The sequence below is a fragment of the Heterodontus francisci genome, chromosome 43 (genome assembly GCF_036365525.1).
Source record: "Heterodontus francisci isolate sHetFra1 chromosome 43, sHetFra1.hap1, whole genome shotgun sequence".
Taxonomy (NCBI): Eukaryota; Metazoa; Chordata; class Chondrichthyes; order Heterodontiformes; family Heterodontidae; genus Heterodontus; species Heterodontus francisci.
The window spans coordinates 13,249,640-13,275,335 of record NC_090413.1 but is presented as its reverse complement, the minus strand read 5'-3'; the positions used below and the strand labels follow the sequence as shown (position 1 = coordinate 13,275,335).

The following is a 25,696-nucleotide window of genomic DNA, read 5'->3' as shown; positions in this document are numbered from 1 at the left end:
TACTGTGGATTGCCAGATAATTAGTGTCAGACTGTGTGCACTAGTTAGTGTGGGAAATTGCCCAATAGTTAGTGTTGGTGTGCCAGCTAGATAGAGTTAGATCATGCCTACCAGCTTGTGTTGGACTGTGCCATCTAATGGCAGACCATATCTACTAGTTAATGTGGGCGTGTCAGCTAGTTAGTGTCAGACCATTCCCACTAGTTTGTATGGGAGTGCAGACAAAGTGTCAGACACTGTCCACTTGTTAGTGAGGGAGTGTCTGTTAGTGCCAGACCCTGTCCACTAATGTCAGACTGTGCCTGTTTGTTTGTGTGGGAGTGCCAGCTAGTTATTTTCATACTGTGCCCAATAGTTAGTATCGGAGTTCAAACTAGTTATTGTCGAACTGTTATTATGGCACCGAGTGTCTGACTGTACCCAGTAGTTCGTTGGGGGTGCCTGCTGGTTTGTGCCGGACTGTGCCCACTAGTTAGTGAGGGAGTGCCGGCAAGTTATTGTCAGTCTGTTCCCACTAGTGTCAGACCCTGCCCGCTAGTTTGTCTGGGAGTGTCAACTAGTTAGTGTCGGACCATTCCCACTAGTTTGTGGGGGAACGCAGACTAAGTTGTTAATGAGGGAGTGTCAGTTAGTGTCAGACCTTGCCCACTAATGTCAGACTGTGCCCACTAGTTAGTATGGGAATGCCGGCTAGTTAGTGTCAGACTGCATTTGCCTAATGGTTGGTGCTGGACTGTGTCTGACTAATGGCCAGTATCAGACTGTGCCCACTAGTCAATATTGAGCTGCGTCTAACAAATGGTTAATGTCAGAATTTATGTAACTACTGGTTAATGCAAAGACTGTGTCTAACTAATAGTTCTGGACTATGGTTACTAGTTAGTATCAGACTGTTTCTACTAATGTTTAATGTCAGAAGGTGCCAATTAATTGTTATTGGACTATGTCTAACTAATGGTTAGTGTTGGACTCCGCTGAGTAGTTATTGTTTGACTGTGTCTTACAAATGGTTAATGTTGGATTGTGCCCAGCTAATGCTTAGTGTCGGAGTCCACCCACTGGTTAGTGTTGGACTCCGCCCGCCCACTGGTTAGTGTTGGACTCTCTCTAACTCATGATTAGTGTTGGACTATGACCACTAGCTAATGTTGGGCTGCATCTGTTTAGTGGTTAGTATCGGACTATGCCGACTAGCCAGTGTTGGACTGTGTCCTGCTGATGGTTAATATCAGACTTTGCCAATTGGCCCACCGTGCTGGTAGCTGCTCCGAAAGAGCTATCCAATTTGACCCACTTCATTGCTTTTTTGCTGTGGCCCTGCAAATGTTTCCTTTTCAAGTATTCGTTATATACCACTTTTGAAAGTTTCTACTGTTTTTTCAGGCAACGCATTCCAGATTGCAACACCTCGCTGCATTTTTAAGAAAAAAATTCCCCCATCTCCCCTTCGGTTCTTTTGCCAGTAGTTTCAAATCTGTGTCCTCTGGTTACTGACCCTACTGCCAGTGAAAAGAAATTCTCCTTATTTACCCTAACAATTGTATTTAATTAATAGTTAATGTTGGAGTGTATTGAACTCATTTAGTGTTGGATTGTCCCTGATAGATATTGGTGGATTCAACTAACTAATGGCTAGGGTTTAACTGAGCTCATTCAATAGCGTCTGAATGTATCTAACTAAAGGTTAGTGCTAGATTGTACCCACTAGTAATGCCATGCTGTACCTAACATTAGGCATCGAATAGGCCACTGCCAGATTGTATCAAACTAAACCAAACTCTTAACTAATTCCATCACCTCACTCAATTCCTGCAGTGCCTATAATTATTCATGCTGCTTATCTGACATCAGATGAGCAGAAATTTCCTCCAATTAAATATTGAGAAGTCTGAAGCCATTGTCGTCAGTCCCCACTACCAACTCCATCCCTCTCCCTGGCTGCTGAGGCTGAACCAGACTATCATTTTGGCATTCTGTTTGACACTGAGTTGAGCTTGCGTCCACATATGCGTGCCATCACTAAGACTACTTATTTCCACCTCTGTAACATTGCCTGTCTTTGCCCCGCCTCAGCTCATGTGATGCTGAAACTCTCATCCATGTGTTATGAACGCTGGACTTTGTAGTATGGTTATGTTTTAAAAACTGTGATCTTTAATGCAGTGTAAAATGGACATTTGGAGGAAATATGTGACCCCGGCCTAGAGACAAACCAGGGGTCTTGGTTACCTTGAGAACAATGAGCACAGATCAAAGATTCTTTTGAAAGCAGGGTGTAACACCTAAAGGACAATGGGTTTCACTCTACCAGACTCTCAAATTGTAAACAGGGAGCCAGGGGCTCTAAAATGCAGATCTGAGTTGCAATTTTTAGCAGCTGGAACAAAGGAAGACCCAGGCGGTTTTGCTAAGGCCAGACTTGTGGTCTCTGAGAGTTGTCAAAGACAAACAACTACTGACATTTGATCTGAATAAATTCAACAGGCTTTCCCAGGTCTGGAGGTTGAAAGGAAGAAACAAAGGACAGCAGTCAGTTGTGCAGCCTAAAGAGAGAGAGAGAGGCCAGTGGGCTGTTTCTGGGGAGACAGCTTCTCTCAGATCACCCAATACAGTAAAAGACCGCTAAGATTTGAGCCCAATTCAAAGGCTCGAGGTTTGCGGAGGAGAAAAAACCAATGGGGTCACCAGAGATTGTCTTATTAATGGAAGTCCAGTCGAATGTGCTCAGAAGAAGTAAGTGAAGAGGGTGTTGGCTTTGAGAAGGACACATCCAACCCATTACAGCTGGGAGGAGTTCGGGACTTTTAACTGCAAGGATACCTTTTCGCTGAGAACACTAACGTGTAAATGTGGCGTGAGGTTGTCGAGTGTTAGTTAGTTAATGGGAAATACCTCACTTTGTAATTTAGTGTATTAGCTACCTATTAACTACTGTTTAGTTAATGTTGATTTTTAGTTTTGTTATAGTACAAGTCTTAAAATGTGAAATCTTGTCATGTGATTCTTTAATTGATCACTGGGAAGTGCATGTCTCTTGTTCTGAAGTTAACGATCTGTACTGAGGTCGTAACACATGCCATTGTTACCTCTAAATGTTATTCCAATGCTGCTCTGGCCAGCCTTCACCCTTTGTAAACTTGAGATCATCCAAAACTCTACTGCCCATGTCTTAACTCATACAAAGTTCCACCCACTCACCATCCTTGTGCTCACTGACCTACATTGGCTTCGGGCCATCAATTTTAAAATCCTCATCCTTGTTTTCAAAACCCTCCGTGGCCTTGCCTCTCCCTTTCTCTGTAACATCATCCAGCCCTAGAACCCTTTGAGATCTCTGCACTCATCTAATTCTGGCCTTTTGAGCATCCCCGATTTTAGTTGCTTCACTGTTCATGGCCATGTCTTCAGCTATCTAGACCCAAAGCTTTGGAATTCCCTCCCTAAACCTCTCCACCTCTCCTCCTTTACGATGCTCCTTGATCTTGGGTCACCAAGCCATTGGCCACCTGTTCTAATATCTCCTTATGTGTTCAGTGCCAAATTTTGTTTGATAATCAATCCTATGAAGTGTCTTTGGGAGTGCTGCACTGCCAGAGGTGCCGCCCTTTGGATGAGATGTTAAACTGACATCCCGTCAGCCCTCTCAGGTTGGCATAAAAGATCCCATGGCAGTATTTCAAAGAAGAGCAGGGGAGCTATTCCCGGTGTCCTGGCCAACAGTTATTCTTCAATCAATTTCACAAAAACTGATTATCTTGTCATTCTGATTGCTGTTTGGGAGAGTTTGCTGTGGGCAATTTGACTGCTGCATTTCCTAATTACACTTCAGAAGTACTTCATTGGCTCTAAAGCATGTTGAGATGTCTGGTGGTCATGAAAGGTGCTATATAAATGCAATTTTTTTTCTTTCTTAAAGACGCTATATAAATACAAGTTGTTGGCATTGACTATATATAATTATTAATGTTTTACTGTGCCCACTAATAAGTTTTACACTGTTATCTAACCAATGGTTAGTCTCTGATAGACTGTGTCTAATCAATGAATAGTCTTGGACTGTATCTAACGAATGGTTAGTCTCTGACTGTATCTAACTAATGGTTAGTGTTTGAATTTATCTGATCAATGGCGTTAACGCCGCACTATCTAACCAATGATTAGTGTTGAACTGTATCTAACTAATGTATAGTTGGGGTGGGGGGCGATTTGAGTTGAGTTGAAGGAAAAGTGAATGAGTAAGACAGATCAGTCAGTGCAGAGACTGAGGTTGGACAGGGGAGAAGAGTTTTTAGTGATGGGGGGGTTGTTGGGAAGCAAAAAAGAATTGTGAAAGAGGTGGGAGGGGTAGGAGAGCTGTCATGACTCAATTTGTTGGAGAGAGGGCGATATGAGATGTGGAAGAGAGGCAGGTTATGGGAATGGGACGATGGGGTAGGGAGATAAGAATACTTTGATTTTAGGAAGTGCCAATTACATGCCACGGAGCTAGACTAACAAGGATCACTTTCTCGAGAGCAAAGTACTGCAGATGATAGAAATCTGAAATAAAGACAGAAAATGCTGGAAATACTCAGCAGGTCTGGCAGCATCTGTGGAGGGAGAAACAGATGTTAACTCTGTTTTTCTCTCTCCACAGACCCTGCCAGACCTGCTGAGTATTTCCAGCATATTCTGCCTTTATTGAGGATCACTTTCTATTGGACACCAGTGGGACAGTTGCAGACGTACTGCTCTAGTTTACCTTTCCATCTGATTCTCCACAATAGTATCATACTCACCAGGTTGATTGAATTCACTATGTTTGTCGATGATATGGAAAAATCCAGTGTTGTCACTGAGCTAGTTTAGCATATTGATACCAGTAGAGTGTAGGATAAATCACATTGAGATAAAGTGCTTCATCTTAATGCTTCCCAACTCATCCATACTGGCCCGTCAATGGAAGTAGCTTTCCTTTGTGGGTGGTGTCATGGAAAAAATAGAAAGACGTGCATTTATATAGCACCTTTCTTGATCTCAGGACATCCCAAACTGATTTACAGCCAATTAAGTCCTTTTGAAGTGTAGTCACTGTTGTAATATTCGAAATGCAGCAGCCAATTTGCGCACAGCAAGGAAATAATGACTAGATAATCTGTTTTACTGATGTTGACTGAGGGATAAATATTGGCCAGGACACTGAGGATGACTCCCCTGCTGTTCTTCAGACAGTGCCATGGGATTCTTTTACGTCCACCTGAGAGGGCAGACGGGACCTGGAATTAACATTTCGTCTGAAAGATGGCACCTCCTTCAGTACGGAACTGGATTGTCAGCCTAGATTTTGTGCTCAAGCCTCTGTACTGAGATTTGAACATGACCCTCAGACTCCGAGGCAAGAGTGCTAGTCGCTGAGCTAGATATGTAAGCAGTAGCCAAACTCCAGTGTGTTTGCTCTGTTCCCATATCTGTTTTTTTTGCCTGTCCTGTCCCCATAATTTCAATAAAGTGTAGTGTTGGGAATATGAAACTTGCATATGTTGTCCACTTGAGCTGTGAGAAACATCCAGCAATGCAGAAAAAGAAGGAAGAACTTGACTGGTGAATCCAATAAGCATTTTATATCCTGTCCCATGAAATGTCTCCTGCACATTGGCCTAAAGGTGATCTTCATCAATAGGTTTCATGCTCCAGTCACTAATGTGTTGCACATCTGGTTGGTTGGGGGGTTAGAACAATGATGTGTTACTGAAGTTATATCGTTTTGTTTTTAGTGGTGGACATGAATTTGATAAAGAAAAAGTTTTCAGTAGGAGTATAGTAACAAGAGTTGGCCTTTAGCCCCTCGAGCCTGTTCTGCTGTTGAGTTGGTTCGTGGCTGATTTGTATCTCAACTCCCAACCTTGGTTCTATAACCTTTAATACTCTTATTCAACAAAAAAACTATCAATCTCAGTTGAGAAAGTTTCAATTGACCTCCAGCCTCAACAGATATTAAGGGGAAAGGGTTCCAGATTTCCACCACCCTTTGCATGAAGAGGAAATAGTTTCCCGTCATCTACCCGATCATCTTGTATACCTCAATTAGATCACTCCTTAATCTTCAGTAGAATTTCTAGCTGGGTAACTGACATTTTGATGTATTGCTGTGATTCCTGAGACAAGTCTACCATATTGAAGATATGAATTGGGCATCTCAATATATCTTCCATCTAAGTACTGTTGCTTTGTCTTTCTGCAGAAGACCAGGAGAACAAAAGAATCCGATCCATCAGATGGTGAAGCAAGTAATGAAGAAGCTCCACTAAAAGACCAGGAATCCGTGAGCCAAACCTTCAGTGAGGTACAGACCGGTGTGGAGGCTGTCACTGACTGCGTAAGTGAGGACCGTGTTACTGAAGAGAGTCCCATCAAACCTCCTAGCACTGAGGATGGTCCAACTGAAGACGTCATTGAGGAACTGTCCACTAATGAGCAGGTTGAAACATCTTCAGCTTTGGAGCAGAGCCCTTCACATTGTCCCAGTGTCGAGTGCAAGGATCTCCTTGACGCTGAGATGAAGCTTGACGCTGAGATGAAGCTTGATGTTAAAGATCTTCAGACTGTGCAAGAACGACTCTGTCCAGATAATGCAGGCAAAGCTAGCTCTTCTGAAGAACCCACCCCTATGGAAGAAGGCTGCAGTGAAGAATGCTCCCAGGAACCCTGCACCAATCAAGGTAACTTGGGTTTAAAGGTGTTAGAATTCAATAGAATGTAAAATTTTAAAGTGCCTTTCCACTGGCAGTGATTTACATTTGCAGGTTTATATTACAAGTGTGCAAAGTGCACTGAAATTAGTTACGTGGTGTAAGTACAGCCCAAATCTGCAGTGAGGATCCAATCTGACACTGGGTTAAAATGGAATAGGAGATTCCCTGGAGTTGCTCCTGAACCAGATCTGGCTGTAACTCCAGAGTTGCAATACACACAAGTTTAATGTCTGTGCAAAGTGGAACCCTCTTTGCACCAGAGCTGAAATCTGTGGGTGCAAAGACCCCCTAAAACATGTTGCAGTATAGCTTACAGTTGCTGAAGTCACAATGGCAGACAAAGTCAGTTGCAGATCATTTCCTGCAAGCTTCAAAAAATATAAACAAAACTTTTAATAATAGAACATATGGCAGAATGAAGTTGCTTCCCTGTTTATTAATCCGTGTGATTAAATCTGCTTGTTTTACGATCTCCGAAAACTGCATTTCATGAAAGTTACTTAACAAGAACATGAAATGAGTGAATTAGCAGAATGTTAGATGGGTCAGTGATCTATCACAGATACACTGCTGTGTTGAAGTGCTATTTAATTACTAAGGAATATGAGTATTGCTGAAAATTGAGACATGTTGTTGAAACTTTTCGTCTTGCATTCATCAGGACAATTCGCAAGAATGCCAATGGAAGGGAAAGCAACAACTTTATACTGTATGCTGTATTCAAGTTCTATTTCTGAAGGACTATTTCCTAAGGAATATATGTAGTAACTTATTAGGGTAGCCTTTTGAGTTTTAAGGTAGTCCATTTGCACTGCTCATTCCACACCAACCTAATGCACCATTACCATGGGAGTTGAGGAAATTAACAGATATAGGGATAGGGTAGGAAAGTGGTGTTGAGGGAGAAGATCAACCATGATCTTACTGAATGGCAGAGCAGGATTAAGGGGCCATATGGCCTACTCCTGCTCCTGTTCCTTATGGGATTTCTCCCGATGTCTTGGCCAACATTTATCCCTCAACCAACAACACTAAAATAGATTGTCTGGTCATTATAATGTTGCTGTTTGTGGGACCTTGCTGTGTGCAGATTGGCTGTCATGTTTCCTACATTGTAACAGTGACTACACTTCAAAAAGTATTCCATTGACTATAAAACAGTTTGGGGCATCCAGAGGTCATACAAGACACTATATAAATGCAAATTTGTTCTTTTTACTACAGCAGAAGGATTTACAATCAGTCGAACTCCACTTGGCTCCCTACTAAGGTCAATATATTTCAATACATTTCATTGCTTCAGTGTCACTCAATCCAGTAACGGGCTCCTTTCATGAGTGAGGACCGTCATCCTCATCATTGGAAAACATTTTGAATCTGAAGAAAGAAGGATCTTTCATTTATGTAACACTGCATCACATCTTTGGAATAGCAAAATCCTTCATGGACAGTTAATTACTTTTGGAAGTCCAGTCGCTTGTTAAATAGGGATACGGCAGCCAATTTGTAAACCGCAGTGTCCCACAAATAGCAATGAGACAATGAGCAGATTCTCCGTTTTAGGATTTGCTTGAGAGATATTGGTGAGAACATGGGAGAACTGCTCTGCTCTTCAAACAGTGTCATGGGATCTTTTACATTCACCATAACAGCTAGACAGAGCTTTAGTTTAATGTTTCATTCGAAAGACGGTGCTTCCGACACTGCGACACTCCCTCGGCACCACCCCTCCAACAGCACGCCCCTCCGACAGCGCGTCGCTCCCTCAGCACCGCCCCCTCCGACAGCGCACTGCTCCCTCAGTGCCGCCCCTCCGACAGTGCGGCGCTCCCTCAACACTGCCCCCTTCGACAGCGTGGTGCTCCCTCAACACTGAAGTGTGTTGAAGTTCTGGAGTGGGATTTGAAGCCACAATGTCCTGACTCTTCCGAGCTGAGTGCGCTACCAGTGAGCCAGACTAAGGAAGCATGATTAAACCCATCAACATAAACAAATTCTCCTGGTCCACCACACTGTCATGGCTCAAGTTATATTCTGTGTTTATCTGTTCTTTGATGTCTACCATTTGTTGGACAGTTATCCCTCCAGAGTATTTACTTGTTAGCAGGTACTTGGCCTTCCAAACTATCTTTGATGCCTCTTCAAGGTCACCCATCAACCCACTCCTCCCTGTCCTGATTTCTGTGCTCAGGGGCCTGCCTTCAGCCCTGCTGCTATTCATTTCCAAGCCTGTTTCACAAAGTGCTCCTCAAAAGTTCTCTGAAGTGCTATACAGTATTGTTCTGTACAGTACTGTTCTCTATGGTAATGTTCCAAACACTATCCTTCTATACAGTTCTGTACAAATTTTTACAATACAGTTATGTTTCATATGGTTCTGCTGTGCTCTCTTTCCCTCCCAGCCTGGGTTAGTTCTTCTGGTATCTCGTCATTGAAGCACATCTTGAATCTTTGGTCCATTTTATAGTAATGGGGCCAAGTAAAGGGAAAACCTATAAACGTTGCAACAAAACACAAAATACCACAGATGCTGGAAATCTGAAATGCAAACAGGCAGCATCTGGAGAGAGGAAAGTGCGGTCAGTGTTTCGGGTCAGTGACTCTTCCTCAGGGTTCAGAAGCTGAAACTGATCCACCTTCCTGTCCATGGCTCCCGTGCCTTCAGCTGCCTCAGCCCGAAGCTCTGGAATTCCCTCCTAAATCCTCTCCACCTTCCTCTCCTTTTTAAGGCCTACCTTAAAACCTACCTCTCTGGCAAAACCTTGAATCACCTTCAATAATGTCTCCTTCTTTTGCTCGATGTCAATTTTTGTCTAATTACCCTCATGGAATTTGCAGCACAGAAACAGGCTATTTGGCCCAACCAACCTATGCTAGTGTTTAATGCTCCACATGAACCTCCTCCCATCCTATCATGCTTACGCTCCTTTGAAGTGCCTTGGGACATTTTCCTACATTAAAGATACTATATAAATGCAAATTGTTCTTATTTTGCTACACCAGTTGCACTCGCTGACCCAGGTTTATCCTCCCAAGGAACAGTCCCAGCTTGAGCTCCAGGCTACATATTCTGTCAATGGTTTGGTGCCCAATCAGGCAAGGTTATTGGAAACCTTTGGGATGTGTTCACCTCTCGGCAGCACAGTTGGCAGATGCTAATTCCTCTTATGCAGGAGAAGGTAGACCTTGTCTGGTCAACTTATATTAATCCAGTGTTATTGCGCTGAGATAGTATAGAGGGGTCAGGAATGAACTTGTTTGGTGCATTTAATAGGAGGAGTAAGGAAGTCACCTACTCATTGGGAAATAAGAGGCTAGATGGGGTAGAGAAGTAGAGGGATCGGGGATACAGGTACACGAATCACTACAAGTAGCAACACAGGTTTATAAGGCCCTAAAAATGCAAATAAAACACTATGCTGCTTGAGGAATAGAATTCAAAAGCAGAGAAGTCATGTTAAACTTGTATTGAACTTTGTATTATGGTCACCAGTTAATTTTAAAATAATCATGGAAAAGGAAAAAGATAAAACAGAAGTAAAGGCAAATTTTACGAAATTGAGAGGTGACCTGGCAAAAGTGGACTGGATACAGCTACTTGAAGAAAAATCAGTGGCAAACCAGTGGGAAGCATTCAAAAGCGAGATTCTACAGGCACAGGATAGGCATGTCCCCACAAAGATAAAGGGTGGTACTGCAAAATCTAGAGCCCCCTGGTTATCTAGAAGCTTACAGGGTAAGTTAAAGCAGAAAAAGAAAGCTCATGACAATCACAAAAAATGTAATACTTTAGAAAGCCTAAAGAAGTATAGAAAGTGCGGGGTGAACTAAAAAAGGAAATTAGAAAAGCAAAGAGAGGACATGAAAAATTATTGGCAGGTAAAGTCAAGGGAAACCCAAAGATGTTTTATCAGTACATTAAAAGCAAGAGATAACTAAGGAAAGGGTAGGGCCTGTCAGAAATGTACAATGAACTTCTGCATGGATGCAGAAGATGAGGGCAGGGTTTTTAATGAGTTTTTGTCTTTGTGTTCACAAAGGAGAGGGTTGATACAGACATTGTAGTTAAAGAGGAGGGATGTGAAATAATAGATACAATAAGCATAATGAGAGGACGTAGAAGAGGGTCTGACATCCTTGAAAGTAGATAAATCGCCAGGGCCTGATGGATTGCATCCCAGGTTGTTAAAGGAACCCAGGGAGGAAATAGCAGACGTGCTGAGGATCATCTTCAAATCCTCACTAGATACAGGCAAGGTACCAGTTGATTGGAGGTCTGTGAACATTGTACCATTGATGTGAGGGATAGACCAAATTATTATAGGCTGGTCAGTCTGACCTTGATGGTGGGTAAATTATTAGAATCAGTTCGAAGGGACAGGATAAACTGCCACTTAGAAAGGCACGGATTAATCAGGGATAGTCAGCATGGATTTGTTAAGAGAAGGTCATGTCTTCATTGAGTTTTTTGAGAAAGTAACAAGGAGGATTGATGAGGGTAATACAGTGGATGTGGTCTACATCAATTTTAGTAAGGCGTTTGACAAGGTCCCGCATGGCAGACTGGTCAGTAAAATGAAAGCCCATTGGATACAGGGGAATGTGGCAGTTTGGATCCAGAATTGGCTCAGTGACAGGAAACAAAGGGTAATGGTCAACGGATGTTTTGCAAATGGAAAGCGGGTTCCAGTGCCGTGCCACAGGGCTCAGTGTTGGGTCCCTTGCTGTTTGTGGTATATATTAATGATTTGGACTTAAATATGGGAGGCATGATTGGGAAATTTGCTGATGACACAAAAATTAGCCGTGTAGTTGATAGTGAAGAGGATAGCTGTATACTCTAGAATGATATCAATGGTTTGGTTGAGTGGGTGGAAAAGTGGCAAATGGAATTCAATCCAGAGAAGTGTGAGGTAATGCATTTGGGGAGGGCAAACAAAGCGAGGGAATACACAATAAACAGGAGGATATTGAAAGGAGTAGAAGAAGTGAGAGACCTTGGAGTACATGTCCACAGGCCCCTGAAGGTGGCAGGACAGGTAGATAGAGGGTGAAGAAGGCATATGGAATGCTTTCCTTTATTGGCTGAGGTATAGAATACAAAAGCAGGGATGTAATGCTGGAACTGTATAAAACACTGGTTAGGCCACAGCTGGAGTATTGCGTGCAGTTCTGGTCACCGCATTACAGGAAGGACATATTTGCTCTGTAGAGAGTACACAGGAGATTTGCAAGAATGTTGCCAGGGCTTGAAAGTTGCAGTTATGAGGAAAGATGGATAGGCTAGGGTTGTTTTCCTCAGAACACAGGAGGTTGAGTTGTACAAAATTATGAATGGCCTAGATAGAGCAGATAGGAAGGACCTGTTTCCCCTAGTGGAGAGGTCAATTATCAGGTGGCACAGATTTAAGGTGATTGGTAGAAGGATTAGAGGGGACATGAGGAAAAACCTTTTCACCCAGAGGGTGATGGGTGTCTGAAATTCACTGCCCAGATTAGTGGTGGAGGCAGAAACCCTCAATTCATTTAAAAGGTACCTGGGCATGCACCTGAAGTGCTGTAATTGGCAAGCTGTGGACCAGGTGCTGGAAGGTGGAATTAGATTGGGTGGCTAGTTTTTTTGGTCAGCACGGACATGATGGGCTGAATGGCCCCCTTCTGTGCCATAATTTTTCTGTGGTTTCTATGGTTAGACTACATTTAGGAGTACTGCGCACAGTTCTGCTTTCTATTGTACAGAAAGTATATAGAGGTACCAGAGAAGGTGCAAATAAGATTTACAAGGATGATGCCAAAATTGAGAAGTCATAACCATCAGGAAGGACTGAACGTAATGAGGTTCTTTCCTCTAGAAAAGAAAAAGCTAAAGGATGATGTAGTTGTGGCCTTTAAAATTATGAAGGGGTTCGATAGGTTTGACTTAAAGAAGATGCTTCCTCTTGTGGGAAGATCAAAACTAGGGGCCACAAATATAAGACAGTCACTGTTACATCCAGGTGAGAAAGAGGTCTAGGAGGCCCCTTTCAGCCTTCGCCTGGTCTTACTGTAACAGGGTTGTATTTTTAAAAACACTGTTTTTAGCTCCCCCTTGGTGAATCCTTGTTCACCGCTTTCCAATTATAAGGCAAACAAATCAGCACAAACAGACTTTCTTAGGTTTAAAGAAGAAAAGTTGAAATTTATTAAACTTAAACTCTAATTCGGTTAATGCCTATGGATACACGATGCGCCCACACTAGCAGGCATACGTGATACACATATGCAAGAGACAGAAAGGTGCAGAAGAAAAATAAAGTGGAAAAGTTTGAGGCAATATCTGAAGAGTTGTTATTATGCTTCTTCGAGCTCACTGTAGAGTCCTTGATTGTAGGTAGCTGTTGCTTTTTGTTGGGGCCCAGTATTCTTCTTAAACCTTGTTCGCTGTAGGAGACTTTTCTCTCTTGGGGTTCATGTGTCTTCAGTGGATTCAGAGGCTTGTGAGAACGAGATGGAAGCAGACAGGAGAGATCTCAGTCCATGAACAAACACACACTCCCTTCAAACTCTCTGTCCAGTTCAAAAGAAAACCCTGGAACAGCGAGGTAATCATGTGACCAGCTGGTCTAACCAATCCTGGCCCTTGTGGATTGTATCCTCCTTAGCAGGCCCTGGAATGTGCTTCCTCACCTTCAATGTCTGTTAGTCTGTAAATGCTTTTTTCCAGCCAGGGCTGATATGTTTAACAAGTCACTTCCTCGCTCCCAACAGTTAAAAATCAATGTTCATGACAAAATTGATGTGCCTCATTCTTGGCAGGTGGGGGTCTAGCATGACACCTCCACACCCAGCGGAATGAAATGCTTTTTGAGAAAAGCGCATTTCATTAAAAAGGTCGCGAGAAAAATGTATGATACAGAAAAAAACATGCATTTCTCTCATTCATTCCCATTCATTCATAAGTCCTAAAACTTATTACAGCCTGTCTTCTCTTGGTGCCAGTGCTGCTTTAATTGCCCCCTTTTTGGCATCCCAGTAAACATGTAGTTCTTTTTTTTGGGAAGTTTCTCTTCCATTTGCCCATTTCCATGGCTGCCTAGCGTCTTTGTTCCTGTTGAAGTCTGAAAGGGAGGGCGGGGGGGGGGGTGCGGGGTAGGCGGATAGATTTAACTAGCCCTAAGCTGGAATTTTTTTTCTCAGGAGAGTCAGTACCAACGGGTCTAACCTGAACACACTCTCAGTGCTTTGCTGAGTCATGCAAAGCCTTTTGATTTCAGGGGATGGGTGTTTTTCTTTTTTTCTGACTGTGGGGGAGGATTCTTTGCTAATTTCCCCTTAACCAGAGGACACTCCTGCCTGCAGGTATTTGTGCAGACTCCACTGCACTCCCCTGTGGCACTTCGACTAGGTGAGGCATCACTCTCTCAGTTTCTCTGCCCCCTAGAGATCTTTCTTTGTCTCTGCAGGTTCCTGTAAATGCTGTTAGCAACTTAGGTGGGGTGCTTCTAGTATCTGCATTTACGTAGGAGGACATGGGGTTTAATTTTTCACATTTTTCCGGATTGGCTGACCGGACAGTAGGGATTTTCATCTGGGATTCCTCCCATACTTCCTTTAACCTGCCCTCTTGGTCACTTTTTCCCCTTCCCTGTCTAACCTTGTGCCTGCCTGTCCCTTTTTGTTCTCGGCGGGGGTCCCTTACAGTTCACCAGCCCTCTGCTGGAGGGTCCTCCTAACACCGGTACATGACTTATGGGTGCAGGTTTCACTGTAGGTTGGGGTTTTTCCTCAACCTGGTACATGTGGCAACTCCTGCAGTACTCCAGCACATCTTTGTGCAGTTTTGGCCAGTCAAACTGCTGTCTTATGCAGGCTTTGGTCTTTCGTATACCAGCATGTGCAGCCACTGTAGTCTCGTGGACCTTTCTTAATATTTCTCTCTAGTACCTCTGCGGCATCACTAACTGAACTACCTTGCTCTCAAGTCTGTGAGGAGAACTCCATTTCCTCATCAGTACCTCATTCTTTAAATAGTAGCAATCCAGAGCTCCCTCTGCACTTTCAGACTGAATAGCCTGTGCGAACTCTTGCAATACTGGGTCGGCTCGCTGAGCCTCAGCTGGGGAAAATACATTTACTTCATTCCCTGCATCTCCTAACTTTCCAAAGAAAGTCTCAGACAAACAGACCTGGTCATCTGCGTGCAGTGCTAATTCAGTCTCCTCTGGGGGAGCTAGTTTGATCATGGCCTGATCCACTGCACATTCAGGGGAACTTCAGAGGTCTGTCTCCCGCCACTGCCTTATCTCTCTGACCTCCTGCGGTCTTTCACTACTGGGGGGGGTGCTACCACCTTCACCCCTGCCAGATCATTACCTAGGAGCAGGTCAACCCCGTCCACAGGCAAACTATGTCCCGAAACTAGGTCGCACTCCAGGCAGGAACCCTCACAACATTTAAGAAGTATTTAGATGAGCACTTGAAACGCCATAGCATACAAGGCTATGGGCCAAGTGTTGGAAAATGGGATTAGAATAAATAGATGCTTGATGGCCGGCACAGACATGATGGGCCGAAGGGCCTGTTTCTGTGCTGTATAATTCTATGACTCTAGGTGCACCCGGTGTACAGGGACAGGCATACGCCACCACCATTCTGGTGTTCACTGCACTCTCTGGGGGAAAGCTCAGGCCTTTTCCCGGTAAAAGGGATCTAGTGGCCCCTGTGTCCCTGAGAGTTGCTCTGGGCTTGCTTGCCCCACTCAAGGGGTATGGGGTTACTTTCCCTTCAGACACAAAACCCTGATAACCTTCAGGAATCCTATTAAATTTTCCTGCACTTGCAGTAGTGAGCTTCCTGGGTCTCACTCTTACTGCAGTATTTGACCGAGTATGGCGTCAAGGAGCCCTAGCAAAACTGAGGTCAATGGGAATCAGGGGGAAAACCCTGCACTGGCTGGAGTCATACCTAGCGCAAAGGAAGATGGTTGTGGTTGTTGGAGGTCAATCATCTGAGCTCCAGGACATCACTGCAGGAGTTCCTCAAGGTAGTGTCCTAGGCCCAACCATCTTCAGCTGCTTCATCAATGACCTTCCTTCAATCATAAGGTCAGAAGTGGGGCTGTTCGCTGATGATTGCACAATGTTCAGCACCATTCGTGACTCCTCAGATACTGAAGCAGTCCATGTAGAAATGCAGCAAGACCCGGACGATATCCAGGCTTGGACTGATAAGTGGCAAGTAACATTCGCGCCACACAAGTGCAGGGCAATGACCATCTCCAACAAGAGAGAATCTAACCATCTCCCCTTGACATTCAATGGCATTACCATTGCTGAATCCCCCACTATCAACATCCTAGGGGTTACCATTGAACTGGAGTAGCCATATAAATACCGTGGCTACAAGAGCAGGCCAGGCGCAGTGGTTAGCACCGCAGCCTCACAGCTCCAGCGACCTGGGTTCAATTCTGGGTACTGCCTGTGTGGAGTTTGCAAGTTCTCCCTGTGTCTGCGTGGGTTTCCTCCGGATGCTCCGGTTTCCTCCCACATGCCAAAAGACTTGCAGGTTGATAGGTTAATTGGCCTTTATAAATTGCCCCTAGTATAGGTAGGTGGTAGGGAAATATAGGGACAGGTGGGGATGTGGTAGGAATATGGAACTAGTGCAGGATTAGTATAAATGGGTGGTTGATGGTCGGCACAGACTCGGTGGGCCGAAGGGCCTGTTTCAGTGCTGTATCTCTAAAACTAAAACTGAATCCTGAGGCGAGTAACTCGCCTCCTGACTCCCCAAAGCCTGTCCGCCATCTACAAGGCACAAGTCCAGGAGTGTGTTAGAATACTCTCCACTTGCCTGGATGAGTGCAGCTCCAACAACACTCAAGAAGCTCGACACCATCCAGGACAAAGCAGCTCGCTTGATTGTTACCTCATCTACAAACATTCACTCCCTCCGCCACCGACGCACAGTGGCAGCAGTGTGTACAGGATGCACTGCAGCAATGCACCAAGGCTCCTTAGACAGCACCTTCCAAACCCGCGACCTCTACCAACTAGAAGGACAAGGGCAGCAAATACACGTGAACACCACCACCTGCAAGTTCTCCTCCAAGTCGCACACCATCCTGACTTAGAACTATATCGCCGCCGTTCCTTCACTGTCGTTGGGTCAAAATCCTGGAACTCCCTTCCTAACAGCACTGTGGGTGTACCTACCTCAAATGGACTGCAGCAGTTCAAGAAGGCAGCTCACCACCACCTTCTCAAGGGCAATTAGGGATGGGCAATAAATGCTGGCCTGGCCAGCGACGCCCACATCCCATGAATGAATTGAAAAAAAAGTTAAAGCCACTTCTTGTTCTGCTGTGCTTTCCATCAGGTTCGCTTCTTCACTGAGCAGATGTGCCCTGATTATGAGTTTTCCCTTTAGTTTCCAGCAGTCAGCTTTTCGATGACCTGCCTTAATGTGTCTTTATGGAGAGTGGGAGAAAGTTTTTAAATTCCTCTACCAGAACTACATCCCTGAGATTCTCATAGCTGAGCTGTACTTTAAGAGTCCTCGGCCACTGGTCAAAAGCCAGCTGCTTACTTCTTTCAAACTCCAGAGAAGTTTGATTAGCTTGCTTCTTGAGGGTTCTAAACTTTTGGCGATAGGCTTCAGGTACTAATTCGTATGCCCAGAGGATAGCACTTTTTGTCAGTTCATAATTTGATGAACTCTCATCTGGCAACTGGGAATAAACCTGATGGGCTTTTCCAGTTAGCTTGCTTTAGCAGCCTTGCCAGTTTCTCAAAGGACACAAAAATGCTTCTACATCCTTCTCATTGAATTTTTGAATTAAATGAGCTAGCTTTAACAATTCTGTACCCAGCCCTGAATTACGCTTCTCTATATTGGCCATGCTTTCACTGGGGTTACTCTGTCACCCCCTTAGTTAACTCAAGCCGTTTCAACTCTCTTTCTTCGCATTCCTTCTAGAATATTCTTTCTCTCCCTCTCTCTCCCCTGCCTTTCATTTTCTTCATGTTCCTTCTGGAAGGCTCTTTCTTACTCCCTCTCCTGTCTGTCTCTCTTTCTCTTTCCCTGTCTTCTAATTCAAGTTTCCTTTCTTCCAATTGTATCTTTGCTAGCAGTACCCTGTCTGGGTCTGTTTCTAACCCTGTTTCTGCTTCTTCTGATTTAAGGGCAAAATGGATGGCCCCTAGTCTGAGGGATTCAGACCTCCTAGCCTTGCCAGGTACAGTGATCCCACACTGCTCCTCCATAGACAGTGCTTTTAACTTATCCCAAGTTACTTCAATAAAAGCAAAATACTGCGGATGCTGGAAATCTGAAATAAAAACAAGAAATGCTGGAACCACTCAGCAGGTCTGGCAGCATCTGTGGAAAGAGAAGCAGAGTTAACGTTTCGGGTCAGTGACCCTTCTTCGGAACTCAGCATTTCTTGTTTTTATTCCAAGTTACTTCACCCTGGCTTAGGGAGCTACTAGCTTCAGTCGCAGACATGTTAGTATTCAATCACACACAATCACAAGAAAACCTGTATTGAAATCTTGCTCTTTTTTGATTGGGAACAATTTGGCTTCCCACTTCCAATTTCTCTTATTCGTCTGTGGGTAAAATCCTGGGCGCTAGCACCCAAATTTCTGTTCCAATCAGGTGACAAAGAGGTCGAGGATTCCCTTTCAGCCTTCACCTGTTCTTACTGTAACAGGGTTTATTTTTAAACACACTGTGTTTTTTACTCCCCATTGGTGAATCCTTGTTCACCGCTTTCCAATTATAAAGGAAAGAAACCAACACAAACAGGCTTTCTTAGGTTTAAAGAAGAAAAGTTGAAATTTATTAAACTTAAACTCTAATTCGGTTAACGCCTACAGATACACAACACACCCTCGCTAACATGCATACGCGATACACATATGCAAGAGACAGAAAAGAGCAGAAGAAAAATAAAGTGGGAAAGTTTGAGGCAATATCTGAAGAGTTGTTGATACGGTTCTTCGAGTTCACTGTAGAGTCCTTGATTGTAGGTAGATCTTGCTTTTTGTTGCGGCCCAGTATTCTTCTTAAACCTTGTTCGCTGTAGGAGACTTTTCTCTCTTGGGGTTCATGTGTCTTTAGCGGATTCAGAGGCTTGTGAGAAAGAGATGGGAGCAGACAGGAGACATCTCAGTCCATGAACAAACACACACTCCCTTCAAACTCTCTGTGGCCAGTTCAAAAGAAAACCCTGGAACAGCCAGGTAGTCATGTGACCAACTGGTCTAACCAGTCCTGGTCCTTGTGGATTGTATCCTCCTTAGCAGGCTTTGGAATGTGCTTCCTCACCTTCAATGTCTGTTAGTCTGTAAATGTTTTTTCCAGCCACGGCTGATCTGTTTAACAAGTAATTTCCTCGCTCCAACAACAGTTAAAAATCAATGTTCAGGACAAGATTGATGTCATAGAGTCAGAGTTTTACAGCACAGAAACAGGCCCTTCGGTCCAACACGCCCGCGCCGACCATCAAGCACCCATCCAAACTAATCCCATTTCCCCGCATATGGCCCGTAGCCTTGTATGCTATGGCGTTTTAAGTGCTCTTCTAAATACTTCTGAAAGGTCGTGAGTGCTCCTGCCTCTGCCACCACTTCAGGCAATGTGGTCCAGATTCCAACCACCCTAAGGGTGAAAAAAATTTTCCTCAACTCCCCTCTAAACCTCCTGCCCCTTACCTTAAATCTATGCCCCCTAGTTATTGACCTCTCCGCTAAGGGATAAAGTTTCTTCCTATATATCCTATCAATGCCCCTCATAATTTTGTATGCCTCAATCAGGTCCCCCCGCAGCCTTCTCCACTCCAAGGAAAACAACCCCAACCTATCCAGTCTGTCTTCATAACTGAAATGCTCCAGCCCAGGCAACATCCTGGTGAATCTCCTCTGCACCCTCTCCATTGCAATCCCATCCTTCCTATAGTGTGATGATCAGGACTGTACACATTACTCCAGCTGTGGCCTAACTAGCGTTCTCTACAGCTCCATCATAACCTCCCTACTCTTATATTCTATGCCTCGGCTAATAAAGGCAAGTATGCCTTCCTAACCACCTTATCTACCTGTGCTGCTGTCTTCGGTGATCTATATACAGGCACTCCAAGGTCCCTCTGACCCTCTGTACTCCCTAGGGTCCTACCATATGTTCCATTGCCTTGTTAGACCTTACAAAGTCCATCACCTCACACTTCTGAGGATTAAACTCCATTTGCCACAGCTCCGCCCATCTTACCAGCCCATCTATATCGTCCTGTAATCTAAGGCTTTCCTCCTCACTATTTACGACACCACCAATTTCCGTGTCGTCTGCAAACTTACTGATCATACCTCCTATATTCACGTCTAAATCATTAATGTACACTACGAACGGTAAGGGTCCCAGCACCGATCCCTGCGGTACCCCACTAGTCACAGGCCTCCATTCGCAAAAACAACTTTCTACCATCACCCTCTGCCTCCTTCCACTAAGCCAATTTTGAATTCAATTTGCCAAATTGCCCTGGATCCCATGGGCTCTTACCTTCTTAACCAATCTCCCATGCGGGACCTCATCAAAAGCCTTACTGAAGTCCATGTAGACTACATCAACTGCTTTACCCTCATCTACACACCTAGTCACCTCCTCGAAAAATGTCCGGCTTCATTCCCTCGGATTAAGTCCAGTACCGCTCCTCCTCTAGTAGGACTCTCTACGTGCTGGCTCAAAAAGCCAACCTGAATGCACTTGAAGAATTCTGCCCCCTTTAAGCTTTTTGCACTAATACTATCCCCTCTAATATAGCGGAAGTTGAAATCCCCTACTATTACCCTATTATTATTGCACCTGTCTGAGATTTGCCTACATATCTGCTCCTCTATCACTGCCTGACTGGAGGCCTGTCGTGCACTCCCAGCCAAGTGATAGCCCCCGTTTTGTTTTTAAGTTCTACCCATATGGCCTCATTAGAGGAACCTTCTAAGATATCATCCCTCCTTACTGCAGTAATTGACTCTTTAATCAACAGTGCAATGCCACCTCCTCTTTTACCCCCTCCCCTATCACATCTGAAGATTCTATACCCTGGGATATTAAGCTGCCAGTCCTGCCCTTCCCCCTCAACCATGTCTTAGTGATAGCAATAATATATTCCTATGTGTTAATCAACGCCCTCAATTCATCTGTCTTACTAGTAAGACTCCTTGCATTAAAATAGATACAATCCAACCTTGCATTATTTGCCTGAGCATTAACTGGTCTACATTTACTCTGCCCTCCAGACTGACTTAGCTTCTCATTTATTTTTGATTGTACATCACCCCCTACTGTGCTTCCACTCTGTATCCCATTCCCCTGCCAAATTAGTTTAAACCCCCCCCCCCCGCAACAGCACTAGCAAACCTCCCAGCAAGGATGCTGGTCCCGTTCCGGTTCAGGTGCAACCCGTCTATCTTATACAGATCCCACCTTCGCCAGAAACAGGCCCAGTGATCCAGGAAACTATAGCCCTCCCGCCTGCACCATCTCCCCAGCCATACATTTATCTGCTCTAACCTCCTATTCATATACTCACTAGCCCGTGGCACCGGAAGAAACCCAGAGATTACAACCCTTGAGATCCTACTTTTTAATCTGCTACCTAGCTCCCTAAATTCTTTTTGCAGGACCTCATCCCTCTTTCTACCTATGTCATTGGTACCAATGATGTGTCTCATTCTTGGCAGGTAGGGGCTTAGCACGACAGTCACTAATAAATCCAATATGGAATTCAGGAGAAACGTCTTTACTCAGAGTATGTGGAACTCACTACCGTAAGGAGTGATTCAGATAGGTGCTTTTAAGGGGAATTTAGTAAAGTACTTGAGGGGGAAAGGAATAGGATATGCTGATAAGGTGAGATGGCTCGTGTGGAGCGTAAATGTCAGAATAGATCAGTTGGGCGGAATGGCCTGTTTCTCTGCTGCAAATACTATGTAACTAAGTAATTTTCTTGCAATGTACAGGGCGGCAGTGTTCTGTGGAACTCTGCTGCATTTGCAGTCAACAATGTCGCTGATGAGTTTGAGGTCTATTAGCTCCATCTCTCCTTTGTGGGCCTCAGGAACATAAGAACATAAGAAATAGGAGCAGGAGTAGGCCATTCGGCCATTCAATAAGATCATGGCTAATCTTCTACTTCAACATCAGTTTCCTGCACTATCACCGTATCCCTTTATGTTTTTCATCTATCGATCTCAATCTTGAACTTACTCAACAACTAAGCCTCCACAGCCCTCTGGGGCAGAGTATTCCAAAGATTCACCACCTTTGGAGTGAAGAAATTCCTCCTCAACTTAGTCCTAAATGGCCTGTCCCTTATTCTGAGACTGTGTCCCCTGGTTCTGGACTCATCAGCTAGGGGAAACATCTTTCCTGCAACTAGAATCACAGATATGTTACAGTGCAGAAGGAGGCCATTCAGCCCATTATGTCCGCACCAGCTCTCCAAAAGAGCAATTCACTCAGTTCTATTCCCCCACCTTCTCCCCATAACCCTGCACATTCTTCCTTTTCATATAACAGTTTAATTTCCTTTTGAATGCCTCGATTGAACCTGCCTCCACCACACTCTCAGGCAGTGCATTCCAGACCTTAACCGCTTGCTACATGAAAAGGTTTTTCCTCATGTCACTTCTTCTTCTCATGTCATTTCTCAAGTGCGTTGCCCAGAACTGGACACAATACTCCAGCTGAGGCTGAACTAGTGTCTTATACAAGTTCAACATAACTTCCTTGCTGTTGTACTCTATGCCCCTATTGATGAAGCCCAGGATACTGTATGCTTTATTAACCACTCTCTCAACCTGTCCTGCCACCTTCAATGATTTATACACATATACACCCAGGTCCCTCTGATCTTGCACCCCCTTTAGAATTGTATCCTTTATTCTATATTGTCTCTCCATGTTCTTCCTAACAAAATGAATCACTTCACATTTCTTTGCATTGTACTTCATCTGCCACCTGTCTGCCCATTCCACCAACTTGTCTATGTCCTTTTGGAGTTCTATACTATCCTCCTCACAGTTCACAATGCATCCAAGTTTCATATCATCTGCAAACTTTGAAATTGTGCCCTGTACACCAGGGTCTGGGTCATTAATATATATCAGGAAAAGCAAGGGTCCCAACACTGACCCCTGTTGGAGCCCTGTAAGAATTTTGTATATTTCAATGAGATCACCTCTCATTCTTCTAAACTCCAGAGAATAAAGGCCCAGTCTATTTAATCTTTCCTCATAGGATAATGCCTCCATCCAAGGAATTAGTTTGGTGAACCTTCGATGCATTCCCTCTTTGGCAAGTATGGCAAGAGGAGCCGGGGTTGTTTCAATCCGAGGGTCCCTGATCGAATTCTCTGTGCCTGGAGTCTGGATTGTGCTCACACTCACCGAGACTCAGTCATTGCACTCAAATTTTAAACCCACAATCTGGTTGGTGTTCTGCACATTTCAATTTTTTTCCTTCACATCACAGGCGAGGCAAAACCTGAGCTGGAGGTGAATGAAGAACAGGGGCCTGTACTCTGTGATACCGGTGAGATATCCCAAGAAATGGAGGATGTGAGTATTGGGCGGCATTTTGGTATTTTAATCAGAGCACAGGGGATCTTCTGTCTGATTCCTGTGATTCTGGTCCCTCTCCCCAGCACCACCCCCCAACTTCCCGTCCCACCCAGCCCCTCCCCCGGGGGTTTACAAAATGAGATTGTCATTTGTGATAGGCACTGGATTGGACACGGGGAGGGGCACGGGAAGGGAGTTGTGTGGGCATGATACAGGAGGAGCATTGGGACAGGAGAGGGGGAAGAGCACGGTACATGGGAGGGGAAGAGTACGGGTACGGGGTTAAGTTGGTAGGAGAGGAGGCAGGGCACAGGATAGGAGGAGGGGCATGGGACATGGAGGCGGGAATGGGTACTGGTAACTTCTTCACTGAACACGAGCTCCGTTGTTCCTTTCCCTGAAGCCCGATGGTTCACTCTGCATCTACAGTCCCCTGCTGCCATCTTGTACCTTTTCCAACTGTGACTTTGATTTTTGCTTCAGCTCCTGGGAGAGTTTCCAACCTGTGGCCTGTGTGCACGTGGGGGGAGGTTTAAATGTAGGCTGGGACCGGGAAAGAGCCACTGTGTTTGGGGCCAGGGGTCGTCTCTAAGGCTGGTGGGTCAGGTCCCTGTCTGTAATAGGGGGCCAGGGTCTGGTCTCTGTGGGCGGCTGGGATCAGTCCCTTTGTGGGGTGAAGGTGCCACAGACATTTGACACACACATTTCTTCTTTTCAGAGACCCTGTGCTGAATGTGATCACATGACTTGCCAGCAGCCAGAAGCCAAAACTACTGAAGGTAGGGAATGTTTAGATGCATTGGTGTGACCTGCCCCTGGTTGAAATACTTCTGACCTTTTGCTTTGCCTTGATTGAGTTGAAGGTCCACAGATATCAGCCAGCCCCCCCCCCCCCCCACCCCCAGGGCATTGAGAGCAATCATGGTGCCCCTCCTAACACCTCAGTTCAGATCAGGTTTCTCAACAGTCAGTGATCGGTCCTGGGACCTTCTGGCCTTTATATGTTTACATAGGGCCACAATCCCAGGCATTTGTCAGATCCTGGTTGTCCTGGTGAGCTTGGTTCTATGTTTCTAAGCATTGATTGGATGCTGAAGAACCGCCTTCAGAGAGCACCATTGTTTCCAAATCTGTGCAACACAAAGTGCTGTCTTTAGCCTCAGTCACTAGGGTCCTCAGTGTGCTAAATATCCACCTGCAGATAGCTAATACTCTTATGGGCTAGTGATCTCAACGAGTTGTGTATGAGAAGGGGGCATAAGACCCATGCCTCCAGCCTAATGCAGCTTTAAATGACTGATATCTATTGAAACCAGAGATGTGCCAACATTAATATTCTCCCAGGCCACCTACTTCGTAAGAGCCTCAGTTCCCAGCAAGTTTTGCTGCCATTTTGAAATTAGTTGATCTTCATGCAGTAACATTAGATCTTCAAAGTATTGCACGTTGCTCACTAATATATTCACTACCAATCTGGTCACTACTGGTAATGCTTCAGTAGCTGAGGCAACATGTAACTGGGACAACCCTGTAAAGTGTTCAGTTACTGCTTGAACAACACTATCTGATTTTACTTTTATCAATACTTGCCACAGAAATGTTAGACACATGAATTCTTCCACTTCAATCTTCCATGTACATATAGGTGGGTCAAAAAACTGGGGGAAATCATGAGTCATATCCCTTTAAAGATATTGCTGACAGTATCATGCAACAATTGTGCGATCTACCATTCCTGTGATGCGTACTTACCGCAACCAGTCCAAATATTGGCTTCTCTCTGGCACTATTGGCTGTATCTCTATAGGAAGGACCTCTTCAACCTTCTGAAATAAAAACAAGAAATGCTGGAACCACTCAGCAGGTCTGGCAGCATCTGTGGAAAGAGAAGCAGAGTTAACGTTTCGGGTCAGTGACCCTTCATCGGAACTCCTGACCAACCTTCTGACTTGCCTCCTGAATCAGCTGTTTATCCTGTTACTAGCCATAACTATATTGCATCACCATTGGAATGAATAAAATCGTAGAATGATCCAGCACAGATGATGGCCATTCGGCCCATTGAGCCATCATAGTGTAATTCCAGTACAGAATTATTTTCTGTTGCAATAGTAATGTACTCGAATGAAAAGTTGTCTCTAATCAATGTCTTGAACTGGGTTTGAGGGTAAACTGGGGACCTCCATCTCATGATCTCACATGCCTTAAGTTACCTTTCTACCAGACTTGCAACATGTGTGAAGGTTGCCTGAACCTTGCCATTGGACACTGAAGTATCTGCCTGAAAGGATGATTTCACCCAACAAATGGGCACATGCTGAGGCCGATTCTACATTGTGTTTTGATTTCAGTCTCTTGCTAGTGTTG

The 25,696-nt window shown here is 44.6% G+C and overlaps 1 protein-coding gene across 2 annotated transcripts in view; it reads left to right on the top strand.

Annotated features, from left to right (window-relative positions):
• Positions 1–25,696, top strand: part of LOC137355606 (atherin-like) — a 103,532-nt gene that overhangs the window by 9,566 nt on the left and 68,270 nt on the right. For both annotated transcript variants that reach the window (XM_068020920.1, XM_068020918.1), the window contains exons 2-4: positions 6,221–6,698; positions 23,241–23,326; positions 24,048–24,108. In XM_068020920.1, coding sequence (XP_067877021.1) covers positions 6,221–6,698; positions 23,241–23,326; positions 24,048–24,108 — 625 coding nt within the window. The remainder of the gene's footprint in view (positions 1–6,220; positions 6,699–23,240; positions 23,327–24,047; positions 24,109–25,696) is intronic.